This window comes from Pelmatolapia mariae, linkage group LG9 (assembly GCF_036321145.2).
Source record: "Pelmatolapia mariae isolate MD_Pm_ZW linkage group LG9, Pm_UMD_F_2, whole genome shotgun sequence".
Lineage (NCBI taxonomy): Eukaryota > Metazoa > Chordata > Actinopteri > Cichliformes > Cichlidae > Pelmatolapia > Pelmatolapia mariae.
In genome coordinates this window covers 38,231,555-38,246,086 of record NC_086235.1, presented here as the reverse complement: position 1 = coordinate 38,246,086, position 14,532 = coordinate 38,231,555, and the positions used below count along the sequence as shown (strand labels likewise).

The 14,532-nt window shown below is 47.4% G+C and overlaps 2 protein-coding genes across 5 annotated transcripts; one reads left to right on the top strand and one right to left on the bottom strand.

The window, feature by feature from the left end:
* Window positions 1–155: 155 nt before the first annotated feature.
* Window positions 156–5,839, bottom strand: alg14 (ALG14 UDP-N-acetylglucosaminyltransferase subunit). The gene is made up of 4 exons (XM_063484541.1): window positions 5,664–5,839; window positions 1,946–2,091; window positions 987–1,109; window positions 156–452 (listed from the first exon to the last, which is right to left on the bottom strand). Exons 1-4 carry the CDS (start codon window positions 5,806–5,808, stop codon window positions 222–224), a joined length of 645 nt encoding a protein of 214 aa, XP_063340611.1. The 5' UTR covers window positions 5,809–5,839; the 3' UTR covers window positions 156–221.
* Window positions 5,840–9,254: 3,415 nt separating this feature from the next.
* steap2 (STEAP family member 2, metalloreductase) lies at window positions 9,255–14,348 on the top strand. Of its 4 annotated transcripts, none has more exons than XM_063484535.1 (6): window positions 9,255–9,505; window positions 9,883–10,300; window positions 10,571–10,737; window positions 11,572–12,099; window positions 12,629–12,793; window positions 13,189–14,348. In XM_063484535.1, the coding sequence occupies exons 2-6, from the start codon at window positions 9,919–9,921 to the stop codon at window positions 13,480–13,482; spliced, it is 1,536 nt and encodes a 511-aa protein (XP_063340605.1). In that variant the 5' UTR covers window positions 9,255–9,505; window positions 9,883–9,918; the 3' UTR covers window positions 13,483–14,348. The 4 variants fall into 4 exon arrangements, with proteins under 4 accessions (XP_063340605.1, XP_063340606.1, XP_063340608.1 ...); XM_063484536.1 differs by having other exon boundaries at window positions 9,255–9,524; XM_063484538.1 differs by lacking the exon at window positions 9,255–9,505 and adding an exon at window positions 9,532–9,723.
* The last annotated feature ends 184 nt before the right edge of the window (window positions 14,349–14,532 follow it).

Genomic DNA, 14,532 nt, shown 5'->3' with positions numbered 1-14,532 from the left:
CTGCTCGGTGTGGGCTCCACACGTGACGCCGTGCACCACGTCGCACAGATAAAGATCAACCTTCCCAGTGATGCACAGGTGCAGCAGTTTCACCTTTACTGCATTGTTTTCTGAGTAGTTTAATAGTAGTGAGAGTAAATAATGGGACAGACAACTCAACAATACAGACACAACATTTATTCATCACACAACAGGAATGAGTCCGTGTGGATCAGACACTTTCACACCATTCTTCCGAGGAAAATGGATTTGGGGTATTTGTCCCTCAGAGACGACCACTGTACAAAGAAGTAGTCGGATACAGGATACAGGATCTTCCCAGTGAGTGACAACGTCTGGACACGGCAAATACTCTCAGCGTAAACTATCAGGACTTTCTTTATTCCCAGAATTCCAAGGAGGAGTCCTGCTACACAAAGGGGAATGCACGTCCCCGGGCCGTTACACAGCACCTGAAAAAACACAGACAGGGGAGGGGTGAGCACACATCCATGGAAAGAGGTTATTCCGTACATCTGTTACAAAACTGTGTGTCATGTGACAAAAACTGGCTCAAATGCCATTCTGGATCCATGTGCACTCCATGTCGTCACTCCCAAAATACATGAGGAAGCACAGGACGACACGGACATACAGCACAGAGCACAACGATAAGGTGATCAGAAAATAATCCTTAGTGCTCGGCTCTGTCGCCACGTAAGCGCCGGCGTTTCAGCTGCGACTAAAACAGACCTGAAACATCCAGCGTTTGAATAAAAGCAGTTTTTCAGCAGAAACAAATGTTTTTGTAAAGTGAAAGCAGTGAGAAGCCGTTTCTCTCTATTTACTGTTGCTCATTAATAAGACAACAGTATTTGTTACTCAAATAAATATAACGGGTGGAATACTGCATTGCTAACATGCGTGACAGCTGCAGCCTTGAGCAGCAGCGTGCTAACCACCACTGTGTGAACCTGAGTCACTCCACTACAGTCTGGTCCACTCACCATGTCCGGTCTGAGCCTGAACACCAGAGGGAGGGAATAGCGCAGGGCATTCAGAGTGCTGACGACAGACGAGCTCCAGGACTGGTGCACCTCGCGGCTCCGCGGGATCCGACAGATGGTGAACTGAGGAACAAACACGTGTGCGTCACAAACGGCCCGCTACGACAACTGTTGTTGTTTGTGTTAAGGAAAATGTACACATCATAGGAGGGGTCTCCATGGCTGAGCAGCTGCAGGCCTTATAAGACCAAGCTCAGTGCAGCGCGTCGGGAAGTAAAGCACGCCGCCGCCGCACGCTACAGCAGTGGACACGCGTTCTCTGGAGTCAGTCTGATATATATTATCTCATGTGTTTGTGTCATGCTCTCACTATCATAGGCAGTAGGAAAGCTTGTGGTTATCTTTGACTTGACTTTCATTCGTCTTAATTTGACATTAGATGTTTAAATGGATTCACTGAGCTGTAACCTGACAGAAACCAATCACACGCCTGGACCTGTGAGACACACCAGGAAGTGCTTCTGTAACGGAGCTTTTCTTTAGACAGCATAAACTACACAGTAACAGGATTACTTCAGAGAAGCTCGTGGCCAACAGGCCTCTGGCAAACTTTACTTCCTGTTTTGCTGAGGTGCTCTTTGCCTTGTAGTGCAGTATTGTCACAGTGTGATACTTTCCTGAAGGAAAGGAAATAAGTAACTCTTCCAGTGTGTGTGCCTGCTGCTGTCAGGACTCTCCTGCCTATGATGATGCACAGTCATGTGGGAGCAGGAAGTCCTCTGCAGAGTCAGCGGTGGCATGCTTTACTGTATCTGAACCTCTGCATTGTGCTGGGATGCAGCTGCTGGGCCACGGAGACCCATAAAGCTCAGTGAGTTGGATACACTGTAGCTGTCACTGTGCATCACCACACTGCTCTCACTGAGTTCAAACCAAAAGCTCCATCGCATCATGCGTACCTGTGAGTCCGACTGTTGTTTGAGGCTTTCAAATGTGCAAATTTTCTCCTCGCTCATCCTGTCGGTGTCTGCAATGACATAGTGTCGAGGTGTGTAGGCTGCAGACATGCACTGCAGCAGGTGCAGGATCTCTGTGGTGTGACCACCTACAAATCAGAAAGAAGCACAGCACCAGTTACAAGGTTAACCACGACCTGGAGAACACTGAGGTCCTCACTGCACTCATCATACATGCTCATCTTTAGATGGACACTTAATAAAGACACACATTCAATTTGATTTAGAAAGTATGTTTTGTACAGCGGAGCAAAACAAAGAGAAGATCCCAGCCTGAGTTCAAACAGATCAGTCCGTGCTGGGCGTGAAGCAGCAGAGAGGACACTAACAGCCTGCTGGACGTCACTGACAGTGTTGGACAACCTGCACGTGGCCAGAAACAGCCAGAGGAGTCAGCATCTCGCACCAACAGCTCTATAAAGCATCATTATCACTTTGAACTTCACATCAGTCTACTGACCTTAAAGAAGAGGTCAGAGGTCAAATGTGACATTACATTATAAATGCTTAAACAGAATCATAGTTTATATCAGCAGGCTCCCATAATGACTACAAACTGTTTCTAAGACGACTCCAATCTCCCCAAAACGGCCGAGCCCCATCAGACCTCAGAGACCTCGGAGTATTATCATATGATCATATGCAGGTAAGCCTGCAGATCGCTGCTCTCCTGCAGAAGCAGCTTTCTCATGCTGTCTATAATATATTTATTTATTTATTTATATAGCACAATTCAACAACAAGGTGTGCTGTGTATATGTGCTATTACTGCATGTCATTAGCCTTTGGAGTCTCTCTCCAAAGCAGTGATCCTGGTTCTGTTTGAGGTCACTTCCTGTTAAAAGGGAGCTTTTTGTCTCACTGTCACCAAGTGCTCGCTCATAGGGGATCATTTGATTGTTGTGGTTTCTCGCTAACATTGTAGGCTCGTTACGTGTGAAGATAACTGCTGTTGTAATTTGACTGTATATAAATAAGGCTGAGCTGCAGAGCTACACCTCAGGACCAGCTCTACGCTCCAGACTTTACTGGGTCGTCCCGCTCAGCATTAAGCTGAGTATTTTCACCACTGAGACCAGGAAAACTGCACATTCATTGGCTAAAGGTCGTGTTGGCTGTACTTTTCAGACCTGGACCCAATTCCAGTGAGCATGCTCAGCAACACTTCTCAAAATAAAGCCTGAGTTGATACGTCAGAGCCTCCGTTTGAATCCAGCAGAGTGATGTGAATACTGCTGACTATTCATCTTACCAAAGCAGAGGGTGGAGCTCTCTGTCACTGTCATGGACAGCAGGAACGTTCATGGTTATCATTTAACCAACTTTCTGATTCATCCGAATTTGGATTTTTAAATCTAATCATTCAGCTGTTACCTAACAGGGACAAAATACAGCTGACAGAAACTGAAGACAAGAATACAAACACATCACACACTGATGGGCCTGTGATACACACCAGGACACAGTTGTTACCCCCAACATCAACATGAGAAGTAGGACCACACAGTACAGAACAAGGAAAGGAATCAAAGGAAGCAAACTAGTGAGAGATGTGTCTAAAGACCCAGGAACAACTGCAGAGACACTAGTGACTGCTGGGAATTGTAGTGTCACACGTGTCAGCCACTAGAAACCTACACAGGAATGGACTGTAGGGTCTCAGACCAGGACAAACGTCACCTTGGAGCTGGACAAAGCTCATGCATACTGGAAGTGCATCCTGTGGTGAGATGAGCTCTCTCCTGTAGAGATGCTGCTGATGTTTGGAGAAAGAAGGAGCAGACGTACAACCCAGAACTTAGCGCTCAGATCGTACACTCGTGTCTTTAAACCAGCCCACGTGCCACAAAGACTGTGTCACATGACACAGGATGTGATGTGAAAATCATCACACCCACACCCCAATACCTTCATGTGGATGTGGTTCTGGTTAGACCCACTGAGAGTGAATCAGGAGATTTCCAGTGGAAAAAGGTTCTGACTGAACTGTTGATGACAAACTGACTTCATTTAAAAAGTCGCTTCAAAATCCACGTTTGAGTTTATGTTTGAAGTTTATGAGTGAAGAAAGAGAGAGGGATGTCAAATATGTGGCCCGTGTGCAGCAGGAGGGCAGAGAGCAACAATCTGCACACAGATGACTGACTCAGACTCCAACAGTTTCCCCTCATCTCAGCGTGGAAAACGAGCGGACTGACACCTGTCACAGGTCCACGCATGCATCCAAACTGTGTTTCTTCAAGGAAATAAAACTATTCCTGCCTCTAAGGAGTTTTAACAACAAAATACATAGAAAATAACCAACATCGCTTAATCTGGATGGAATTATTAAGAAAAAATCCAGTATTTTGACGGATTTTCACTTCACTAAATGGGCTGTATTTGTATAGCGCTTTACTTAGTCCCTATGGACCCCAAAGCGCTTTACACGTTCAGTCATCCACACATTCACACACTGGTGATGGCAGCTACATTGTAGCCACAGCCACCCTGGGGCGCACTGACAGAGGCGAGGCTGCCGGACACTGGCGCCACCGGGCCGTCTGACCACCACCAGTAGGCAACGGGTGAAGTGTCTTGCCCAAGGACACAACGACCGAGACTGTCGGAGCCGGGGCTCGAACCGGCAACCTTCTGATTACAAGATGAACTGCCAACTCTTGAGCCACGATCGCCCCACTAATCACCAGAATGACCTTTATGTACACTCTGGGCGTTTCTCAATATGCGTACTTGTGCGTACTTGCGTTCTCGTGTACTCGTGATACGTCATCAGTCGGAGACCAAGTACTGTTCCAATTCGAATATATTATATTATATTATATATATATTATATATTCGAATTCTCACTACTCAGGTTAAAGAAACTCCAGCAGCTGTCTATAGTATTGAGTGTCCACTAAAATAGAAATAAAAGCGTTCCAACATCTCACCTGCTTGTTTTTATTAAGGTATGTACACGTATGTACATGTACACTATTTTTATTAATAGAGGTTTCACTACTGAGGTTAACAATGATATATAAGTCACTTAGAGCACTTCTAAATGTTAATGTTTGGTTTATTTCAGTGTTTTATTTGTTCCTGAGTAAACCGGTTTGGCTGTGATTAAAGTTAAGCTTTATAACATGTTACTCACAGTTACATTAAGAGGGGACGGCAGTAAAAACTCCGGACCTGTGACATCATCACGCACGCTGGTGTTCCAATTGTACAAATCACGAGTCCGTGCTCGCGTTCTCGGTGGGTACGTACTCACCGAGAACTTGGGCATTGATAAACGGCCTCTATGTCTGTATAGTGTACCGGAAGCTCGGTGATGTTGTTTGTACGGTGGCGGAAGTGTCGCAGTGCTGCCTGACACAAAGCAAACATGTTCAGTATCCACAGCTAAAACAGCAGATACGTGGCATGGCTAGAATTAGCATGCGTCCACGCCGTGTCGTGTCCGATGGAAGAACACCCACGGTGTCACAGTTAGGGTCACAGTGAAAACTGGCTCCATGCTCGGTGTAGCCCGGTAGCTACGGAGCCCGGCTGATGGCTGTATTCGGTGTGTTTGAACGCGTCTGTAGTATTTGTAACGTAACAATATGAGCGAGTTTTCTCTCGGACACTTGAACGCAGCGCAGAGCAGCAGGGCTGTGTTCCGCGCTCTTACCTGATCCTGCGACCACCAGAACAGTAACCCGACCCTTGGTTCCAGGCTTGTAGTTAGCGCCCGTCTTCACAACGATATAAAGGCGAATAATGAAAAATAAACATAAAAATAAAACTGCTGACCCGAATCCCAACAGCGACATCATGACGGCTACGGCAGCCTGGCGTGCCCAAAATCAGACAGGGCGTGGGACAGTAAGCCCTGAGTGCGGGCTGGTAGGCAGAGCCAGCTGGAGATGAGAGGAGAGAGAGGACTGCTTGGTGTTCACATTACTTTTTGTTTTTACGCTTCCACATCTATTCAGAATTCCTGGACACGTGTCTGCAGTGGAATATGCTGAGGAAGTGGAGTGTGCTTATGGGAAAAGTTGTTTTAAAGACAAATATACAAAAGGGTCGACTTTCACTTTAAATTCATTGTAATTTGTAACTGTAATAATAATAGTAATGATAATGTTATCAGTCTTTTGCACAGTGGAGGAGCGTGTCAGGATACATTTCACTGCGTGTTGTACTCGTATAACTCTGAATGTGACAAATGAAGAAGGTTGAATCTTCAATGATCTGGTTGATCTACAGAGCAGGGCTGTCAAACTGAAAGGAGCTGTGGGTCGCTGCTAACACGCTCTCTTTAGTGTTCAAGTCATACAAAACAAACAAAGAAGAAAACAGCCACAGATATTTCTGAAAATGTTTTGTTTGTTTGTTTTCATTTCAAATATTTTATAACAAGACTAAACTTTTTTATAAACACATGGGTCCTCTGTGTGACACGTGGCAGCACTGCTGCTGTCACTGTGTTCTTGTTTAAATCAAGCTGCAGACACAAGTGTACACATGAGTTTGTGAGTCTGTCGCTGCACTAACACAGCCTCAGCATGTTTGTGCTCTCTGCTCATAAAGAACTTATTTTAACATTGAAGTCAACAACAAACCCATCCTCCCTAACATCCATATACGGTCTGCAAGAAGGGGCGAGGCGGGCCGCGGGTTTGAGAGCCCTGCTATGGACGTATTACATAATCAGTAATGGTTTGAGAAGAGCTGTTATCAGCTAGTATCATTACTTTCCTGTTATACTTGTTTTTTATGGTAAATGATCTGTCACAGGCCTAACACAGAGCACAGTCATCCACACTAAAGTCAGTTTACAGTCTCCAGTTAACCTGAGCCAGGGCATGTTTGAGGAAGTCAGCGTACCTCCACACAGACCACACTGGGTGGTGTTGCTGTGAGGCAGCAGTGCTAGCTGCTGCACCTCTCCACAATGTTTACAAAATCAAGTTATAAATTGAACTAACCAACGTTTTAAACAAGTAGAGCTGAAACAATCAATCAATTATTGACTTGAAATAAAGTCAGCAGCTGTTAGAACATTTCTCCAGCATGAACATATTCCCTCGTATACAGCCGGTCCTGTCTCGACATCTCTTTGCCGTCATATGTATAAGGATCAGTCCATTTACCGGGACTTACTTTATGTTGTACATAGTTTTACTTCTGTGACATTTTCAGTGTAGGACATTTACTTGTAGTATTTTTCCAGAATATGCAGTCAGCCTTCAGTCGTGAATCTGTGTTCTGACTATCGTCCACATCCTGTTCACATTTCATACTAAATATATGTGAACTGTACAGAGACACCAGCTACACTGATGGTATTTGTGGAGCTTTTACTACCATGTAGCTCAAAGTGTTTGCGGCCTGGTGTGAGACAGGAAGTGGCTAGAAGATGCAAACACTGATTTTCTGGTTTTGATATCTTTGTTCAGGTTTACATCACTGATGACGATACTTGTGCTGTGCAGGTTTTGGCAGTAAGAGGACTGTAAAAAAGGTTAATAGGTGAGTGCTAGCATAGTAACCACACTTACCTGTAGTTGTGCTTCTGTTCAAGACTGTTTCCTACATGATGTCAAAGATGTCACCTGTGCATGTGATCACCATACTGATATATGAAAACCATCCATCCATCCATCCATTCGCTTCCGCTTATCCTTTTCAGGGTCGCGGGGGGCGCTGGAGCCTATCCCAGCTATCATAGGGCGAGAGGCGGGGTACGCCCTGGACAGGTCGCCAGTCTGTCGCAGGGCCAACATACAGGGACAGACAACCATTCACACTCACATATGAAAACCAATGAGTTTAAAAATGTCCCAGATGACAACGAGGCTTCTTTCAGACTGGCCAAATGAAATAGAGTTGTGACATCACTGACCTGTGATGTCATCACACTTTTTTAGTAAATGTTTGATTTCTAAGGTAATCAGGAATAAAGGTTGTTGACTTGAATGTCAGCTAAGAGTCAGTGCTGTAGTTCAGACATTAGCTCTGCTGCTCTGATTGTACTGAACTAATCATGGGCTCGGCCAGGAGCAGCGCTGGTTGTCCTCTGGCGAGAGCCCCGGGCTGGTCCATGATCACCTGGCAAGCATCTTTGACTTGACTCCTCGCTGCTAACCGGAAGGCTCAGCACCACCACCTGGGCCCATCCTGACGGCAAAGTTAGCAGCCGCGGCGACCATTCTTCTTTGGGCCATCGGCACACCTCTGCCAGGCGCCAGCTTGTCCTGGAGCTTCTCAAGCTGCTACTGCTGCCTGCGCCCGCTGCATCGCAGCTAGCTCCAACCATCTTTGCCAGTGCCTCCACCCGACGTGTCATGCCGGGTCGTTGGGCGACACTGTAGAAAGTTAGTTAGTGTTGTGCTTGACCAACCCCTGTGTCTGATGACCATTTTCATCCTGTCACATCCGTCACAGCTGGGTTGGAGACACAAGTGCACGATCGTGCTGGTTTTAACACTTTAATCATAAAGATTTAAAGTGCTCAGAGACAAAAACCAAGAATAAAAACTGGAATCTTTTTCTTCCAGTGTGGACGTCTTGCCCTCCTGTGTTAACGCTGATGTGGAGCTACTGTCTGAATGGCAGCACACAGCAATACTGCACCATGTGGTTCATGTGCACTGCAGTTAGGTTGGATCACTGCTTATTGATCTACAATAGCTGTGATACCATAGAGCAGGGGTGTCAAACTCAAATACACAGTGGGCCAAAATTCAAAACTGGAACAAAGTTGCGGGCTAACATTAATATTTATTGAAAAAAAAATCTTCCTCCAGATATAAGAATGAATCTTTTCTTATGGACTCAAACAAGTTTTGCTGAAAAACTGAATGTGGAACAAGCAAAGCTTAATACTAAACAATATATATATTAGCTGTATAATACCAGTAGGCCAGCTCTAATAGTAATTTGGTATGGCTTCGCGGGCCAAATGTAATTAGGCTGCGGGCCAAATTTGGCCCGCGGGCCAGAGTTTGACACCTAAGCCATAGAGAGTGTATGTAGAACATGCATGTGTGTAAATGCACAAACACGTGCAGGTGAACACAGTCGTCCTTACCTGGATGGTTGAGCATGCATCGACACATGCACACTCACTGATCTGTCAGATTTGTGCAAACTTACAAAAATCAAGGCAGGAAATGATGTAAAAATCGTCACCAGACAGAGGCTGTTTTCATGCTCGCGCTGAAAACAGCCTGAGTGTAAACAAAAGCTCTGCCCTCACGTACATGACGTCACATTATACTGAGCAGGCAACAGTGACGTGTTTCCTGTTTCACGGTGAAACAGGAGACGGAGTGGAGCTGTGGGAGGTGTCGTGGGTGATGTACAGAGAGCAGGCTTCGCTTCAGTGTTGTCTGCAGATAATATCGCCTAAAAATAAGTTCCGTGTGAGTGAATGGAGATGGCGCGAGCGAGTGTGATGACGTCACGCGGTAGAGGCTGAGCAGGAGGACCGGGAGGGTGAGCTAGCAGCTGCGACAGCATCCCCGCGTGAGTGCCGGGACACACGGTAACATGGCATCATACGTGTGCGCGTGTCTGAGTGGGGTAAACGGGCAGCTTGTCGTGTCTCGGTAGAGGATTTGGTGCAGGTGCACGAGCCCACGCGCGACCGCGTCCTTCACGAAACCACTGTCTGCAGTCACAAGGTCGCGAGGAGAGCCGATGTCCTGTGGTTGGCGCCCCGCGCTGTCACGGCAGACGGCGGGGTAGCTGGTGTAGGCCTCCTGTCACACACGCACGCACACAGCGTGGACGTGTTTGCTTTAGCGCTCAGAAATGTGGAACAAATGTGTTAAATGCGTGAAACCCGTGCTGAGGATCCTCTGCTGTGTTCCTATAGACACCTGTGCTTCTGTCTCCTCTAGGCCCACTGAAGTCCACACAAGCAGGACACAGTAAGGATGGACTCCATGTCTCTGATGAGTGGAAGCAGGAACCCCGTGTTCCTCACAGCCTCCTCCTCCCACCATGCCCAGGCCCCCCTGCTGCCCAAAGGCATGAAGAATGGAGCTGCAGATCCAGGAAGCTGGTGCGTGTCTGCTCAGCCTACTGTGGCCATTCTGGGATCAGGTGACTTCTCCAAGTGCCTGACCATTCGCCTGCTGCGCTGTGGCTTCCGTGTAGTGGTGGGTAGCCGCCATCCCAAATTGGCAGCCCACTCATTTCCACATGTGGTGGATGTAACACACCACGAAGATGCTGTGGGGAAGGCTAACGTTGTATTCCTGGCAATCCGCCGTGAGCACTATTCTGTTGTGTGGGACCTCAAACACCTACTGGAAGGTATGTCACACACCTTTAAGTGCTTTGCAACCATCACACACACACATACTGAAGTGGACACACTGATTGATTTTCTTATCCCAGCACACGTCTGCATGCAGATCAAACTGCTGACCTTCCAAATCAGTGTTGACACTGTCACAGGTTTTTATTTGCCCCGTGTCTGTGTGTGTCAGAGACTGGAGTAAATGCAAGGGCAGTGTCCCCAGGTCAGACGTCTGGGTTCTCAGTGTTAGTGACCTGACTGGTATCCTTGTGTTTGCTCTGCAGGGAAGATCCTGGTGGATGTGAGTAACAATAAGCGAGCGAACCAGTATCCAGAGTCCAACGCTGAGTATCTGGCTTCACTGCTGCCAGACTCTATCGTGGTCAAAGGCTTCAACGTCATCTCAGCCTGGGCCATGCAGCAGAGCTACCCTAAGGATGCCAGCACACAGGTGCAGTAACCTGGCCACACGTGTTCACTCTTAGCTATCATTAATGTCCATGTCTGTCGTGTCCCTGAGCCCGGCTCTGCTGGAGCTTTCTTCCTGTTTAAAAACCAAAGTTTTGACTTGTGACTGTTGCTAAAATGCTGGCCCACCAGGGGTTTCTCTGTGGTATTGTAGGGTCTTTACCTTAAAATATCACATGACTCGTCTCAACTGAGAGATCAGCCACGTGCACATGAGTCTGACTTTGTGATACTTTGTATGTAAGGCAGAGAGTTTAAAGCTGGAGGATGACCACGACACTGAGTCAGTGAAGAAATACAAGTAAGTCTTCCTTTAGGTTAGTGGCAGCGTTCTAAATGACCTTAAAGCACACAGAACGGCATCAATTCAATTCAACTTTATTTATACAGCCGCAGACCACAACAACAGTCACCTCATGCTGCTTTATACTGTAAGGTCGACCCTACAATAATACATACAGAGAAAAAGCCAACAGTCATATGACCCCCTATGAGCAAGCACTTTGGCGACAGTGGGAAGGAAAAACTCCCTTTTAACAGGAAGAAACCTCCAGCAGAACCAGGCTCAGGGAGGGGTGGGTGGGGGGGGGGGGCAGGACAAAGACATGCTGTGGAAGATATCCAGAGATTAATAAGAAGCATGGGTGCAGAGAGGTCTGTAACAGGTATCTCAGTGTCTCGCTCTTCAGAGTCTAACTGATGCTGCTGAGATGGAAGGACTCATAAAATCTCACAGCACCGTCCAAGCAGGAGGACGCTAACGCCTCTGAACCGTCCCCATCGTCCTCTCTAACCAGCCCTCATGTTTCTCCTGTAGGTGTTCATCTGCAGTGACTCAGTGGAGGCCAGGCAGCAGATCATGGAATTAGCCCGGCAGCTCAACTTCCAGCCGGTGGACATGGGCACCCTGTCTTCTTCCCGTGATATTGAGAACATGCCTATCCAGTTATTCCCTGGCTGGAAGGGCCCCGTTCTTGCTGCTGTGGCCCTCTCCATCTTCTTTTTTTCTTACTCGTTTATTCGAGATATAATTCACCCATATATGAAATACAAGCAGAGTGACTTTTACAAGATCCCAATAGAGATAGTGAATCGGACACTGCCTACCGTCGCCATCACTCTCTTGGCCCTGGTGTACCTTGCAGGACAGTTAGCAGCTGCCCACCAGCTCTACTATGGCACCAAGTACAAGCATTTCCCGCACTGGCTGGAAAACTGGCTGCAGAGCCGGAAACAGCTGGGCCTCCTTAGTTTTTTCCTGGCTGCTGTTCATGTTCTCTACAGCGTGTGCCTGCCTCTGAGAAGGTCTGAGAGATACCTGCTGCTCAACACTGCTTATCAACAGGTCAGTGAAACAGCTTTTTGCACATCTTTACAATCAGCATTATGAGTCCAGCTCAGTGCTGTTTCTAAAGATCACTTTGATTTTATTAGTTACATATTAGCAAGAGAACTGGCAACATGAAAGGTTTTACCTTCAAATATCCAGAAATGTTACAGGTCAGCGATAACTGTCCACATCAAAGCCTGGATGGACATCATCCTGAGCTACAGGCAGCATTCACCCATTCACACAAGCTTCTTCTACGTGCTTCCTGTCTAACATTCACACTCCCATGGATGCATCATAGGGGGTTAGCATCTTGGCAGACGGGGATTGAACCACCAACCTTGCTGCTCCTGAGCTACAGCCACCCTGTAGAGACATGTTCATGTCAGCATTGTCTAACATCTGTATTAAACACACGTGAGGTGCGATGGGAGGCTCATGGAGTATACCAGAAACTTTGTACTCTGATTGACAGCAGCGGTAGGGTTTCCTCCTGATGAACTGTAATAACTGTGATGGGCTCGGTGTTCTCATGTGATGGCAGGTCCACTCTAACATGGAAAGCACGTGGAACGAGGAAGAAGTGTGGAGGGTGGAGATGTATGTTTCCTTTGGGATCATGAGTCTGGGGCTGCTGTCTCTGCTGGCTGTCACCTCCATCCCGTCTGTCCACAGCACGCTCAACTGGAGGGAATTCGGCTTCATACAGGTACCAACAGAGTCCACCAGACGCTGTGCCTTAGAGAGTATTCTGAGTCCAGAGCAGTCTAGTCTATATACATGATTAGTAGTGCGTAATGGAGCAGGCGGTCTGTGACGAGTGTACCTGAAACCAGCTTAGCTGCTGTGAACTCTGAGGGTGTGTCTCTGAGATGGCGTGCCGGCACTCCGAGCTCTCCTGCTGTGAACACTTGGGGAACACGTCCTGTGACCGGGACGCTCGGCACTCTCTTAGACAGTCACATGACAGACTACATACGTGTAAACATGTTCTGCTGTAGTCTTGATGTTAGGGGCGTGTCTAATGTAAGTCACTGTTGTGCTGTCTTGTTATCTGATCACAACAAAACCCTGTGCCTGAGAGTGTTCCTGTCTTTGCTCCAGTCCACTCTGGGGTACATCGCCCTGCTCATCGCGACCTTCCACGGGCTGCTGTTTGGCTGGAAACGCGCCTTTGAGGAGGAGGCCTACCGCTTCTACCTGCCCCCCAGCTTCGTCGTGGCCCTGGCTCTCCCAGTGTGCGTCATCGTTGGGAAGCTGCTGATCCTGCTCCCTTGCGTTGCCCGCAAGCTCCACCAGATCCGCAGGGGTCAGGACAGCAGTGAGATGAGGGGCAAGCGCATGGAGCCGGTGGGCTCAGCTGCCCACATTTCCCCTGAGAGGGTCACCATTATGTGATCGGCTACCTGCCTGTTTGTAGCTACAGGTGAGGAACCACTGTAGTGCTTCTCACTGAGGGACTGTGTGTCTGATGACAGCTTCATGCTGTGGACCTGTTGCTGTATCCTCTTATTTATATTGTTCCAGCTGCTTCGTATTATTGTGTAGTATTTTATCAGAACATCACGTCCCTGCTTTGATTCGCTGCTTTAACTGAAACTGCAGTTTGACTGCTAAAAGTGACGTTTGTACAGGTCCTGCTCATCTGTGAGAACAGCTGTTTGCTCTTCTGTGACATCACATGTGAAAGTGACTGTGGGGTGTAGCAGAGGCACTGTCGGGGGGACAGACCTGTAGCTCTGATGATGTTGGAGCACAGCTGCAGCACATCTGTTTGCTCCTTTTCTGTCTCTCCTCACTGTAACACTGCACACCTGCATTTACCTGTGTCTGTCTCTGCAGAGGCTGTCATTAACACATGCATTGTTTTCCTTACAGACCGTCGTAGAAGTGTGTAACATTTGTGTGTCAGTCAGTGAAACGTGTTCCCGTGACGCTCATGTGACACACAGCTTCACACTGAGTGTTAGTTTATAGTATTTAGTTGTATTTTTACACAGTGAATGAACAGCCTGTGTCTAATCTGCAGCACATTCAGCTGCTGTTAAATAAGCAGCAGCGCCCTCTGCTGTCCGAATGAAGACTGGCTCCAGAAATCGTACTTCTCTGTATATTTATTGAGTTTGTGAGGTTAACGCTTTAAGGATTAAGGAGATCTACAGCAGCTGGATTAGACGACGGGCCGGGGTGGTGATGGAGGACAGGAGCGGCAGACCCAAGCTCGATGAGAACGTCAGAGTACAAATAAACTTTATCATGAACAAGTCTGAGTTTGGTCATTTAGAATCTCATTGTTTCTGCACACAGCTGCAAATCATTACGAGGCTCAACAGAAACCTCTGAAAACGTTAAGACGACAACTCTGACAGTGGGTAACCTCACCACACACTCAGGATGCACTTCTGTGTGGGTGGGGGTGGTGGTGGGGGGGTGATTGGTAATAAGGAG

Coding starts and splice junctions, on each gene's coding strand:
- alg14 (XM_063484541.1), bottom strand. CDS start 5,808: ATGATGTCGCTGTTGGGATTCGGGTCAGCAGTTTTATTTTTATGTTTA. Junction 1,110..1,945: donor AACAACAGTCGGACTCACAG/GTACGCATGATG, acceptor TTTGTTCCTCAG/TTCACCATCTGTCGGATCCC. Junction 453..986: donor TCAGGCTCAGACCGGACATG/GTGAGTGGACCA, acceptor GTGTTTTTTCAG/GTGCTGTGTAACGGCCCGGG.
- steap2 (XM_063484535.1), top strand. CDS start 9,919: ATGGACTCCATGTCTCTGATGAGTGGAAGCAGGAACCCCGTGTTCCTC. Junction 10,301..10,570: donor CCTCAAACACCTACTGGAAG/GTATGTCACACA, acceptor TTTGCTCTGCAG/GGAAGATCCTGGTGGATGTG. Junction 12,100..12,628: donor TCAACACTGCTTATCAACAG/GTCAGTGAAACA, acceptor ATGTGATGGCAG/GTCCACTCTAACATGGAAAG.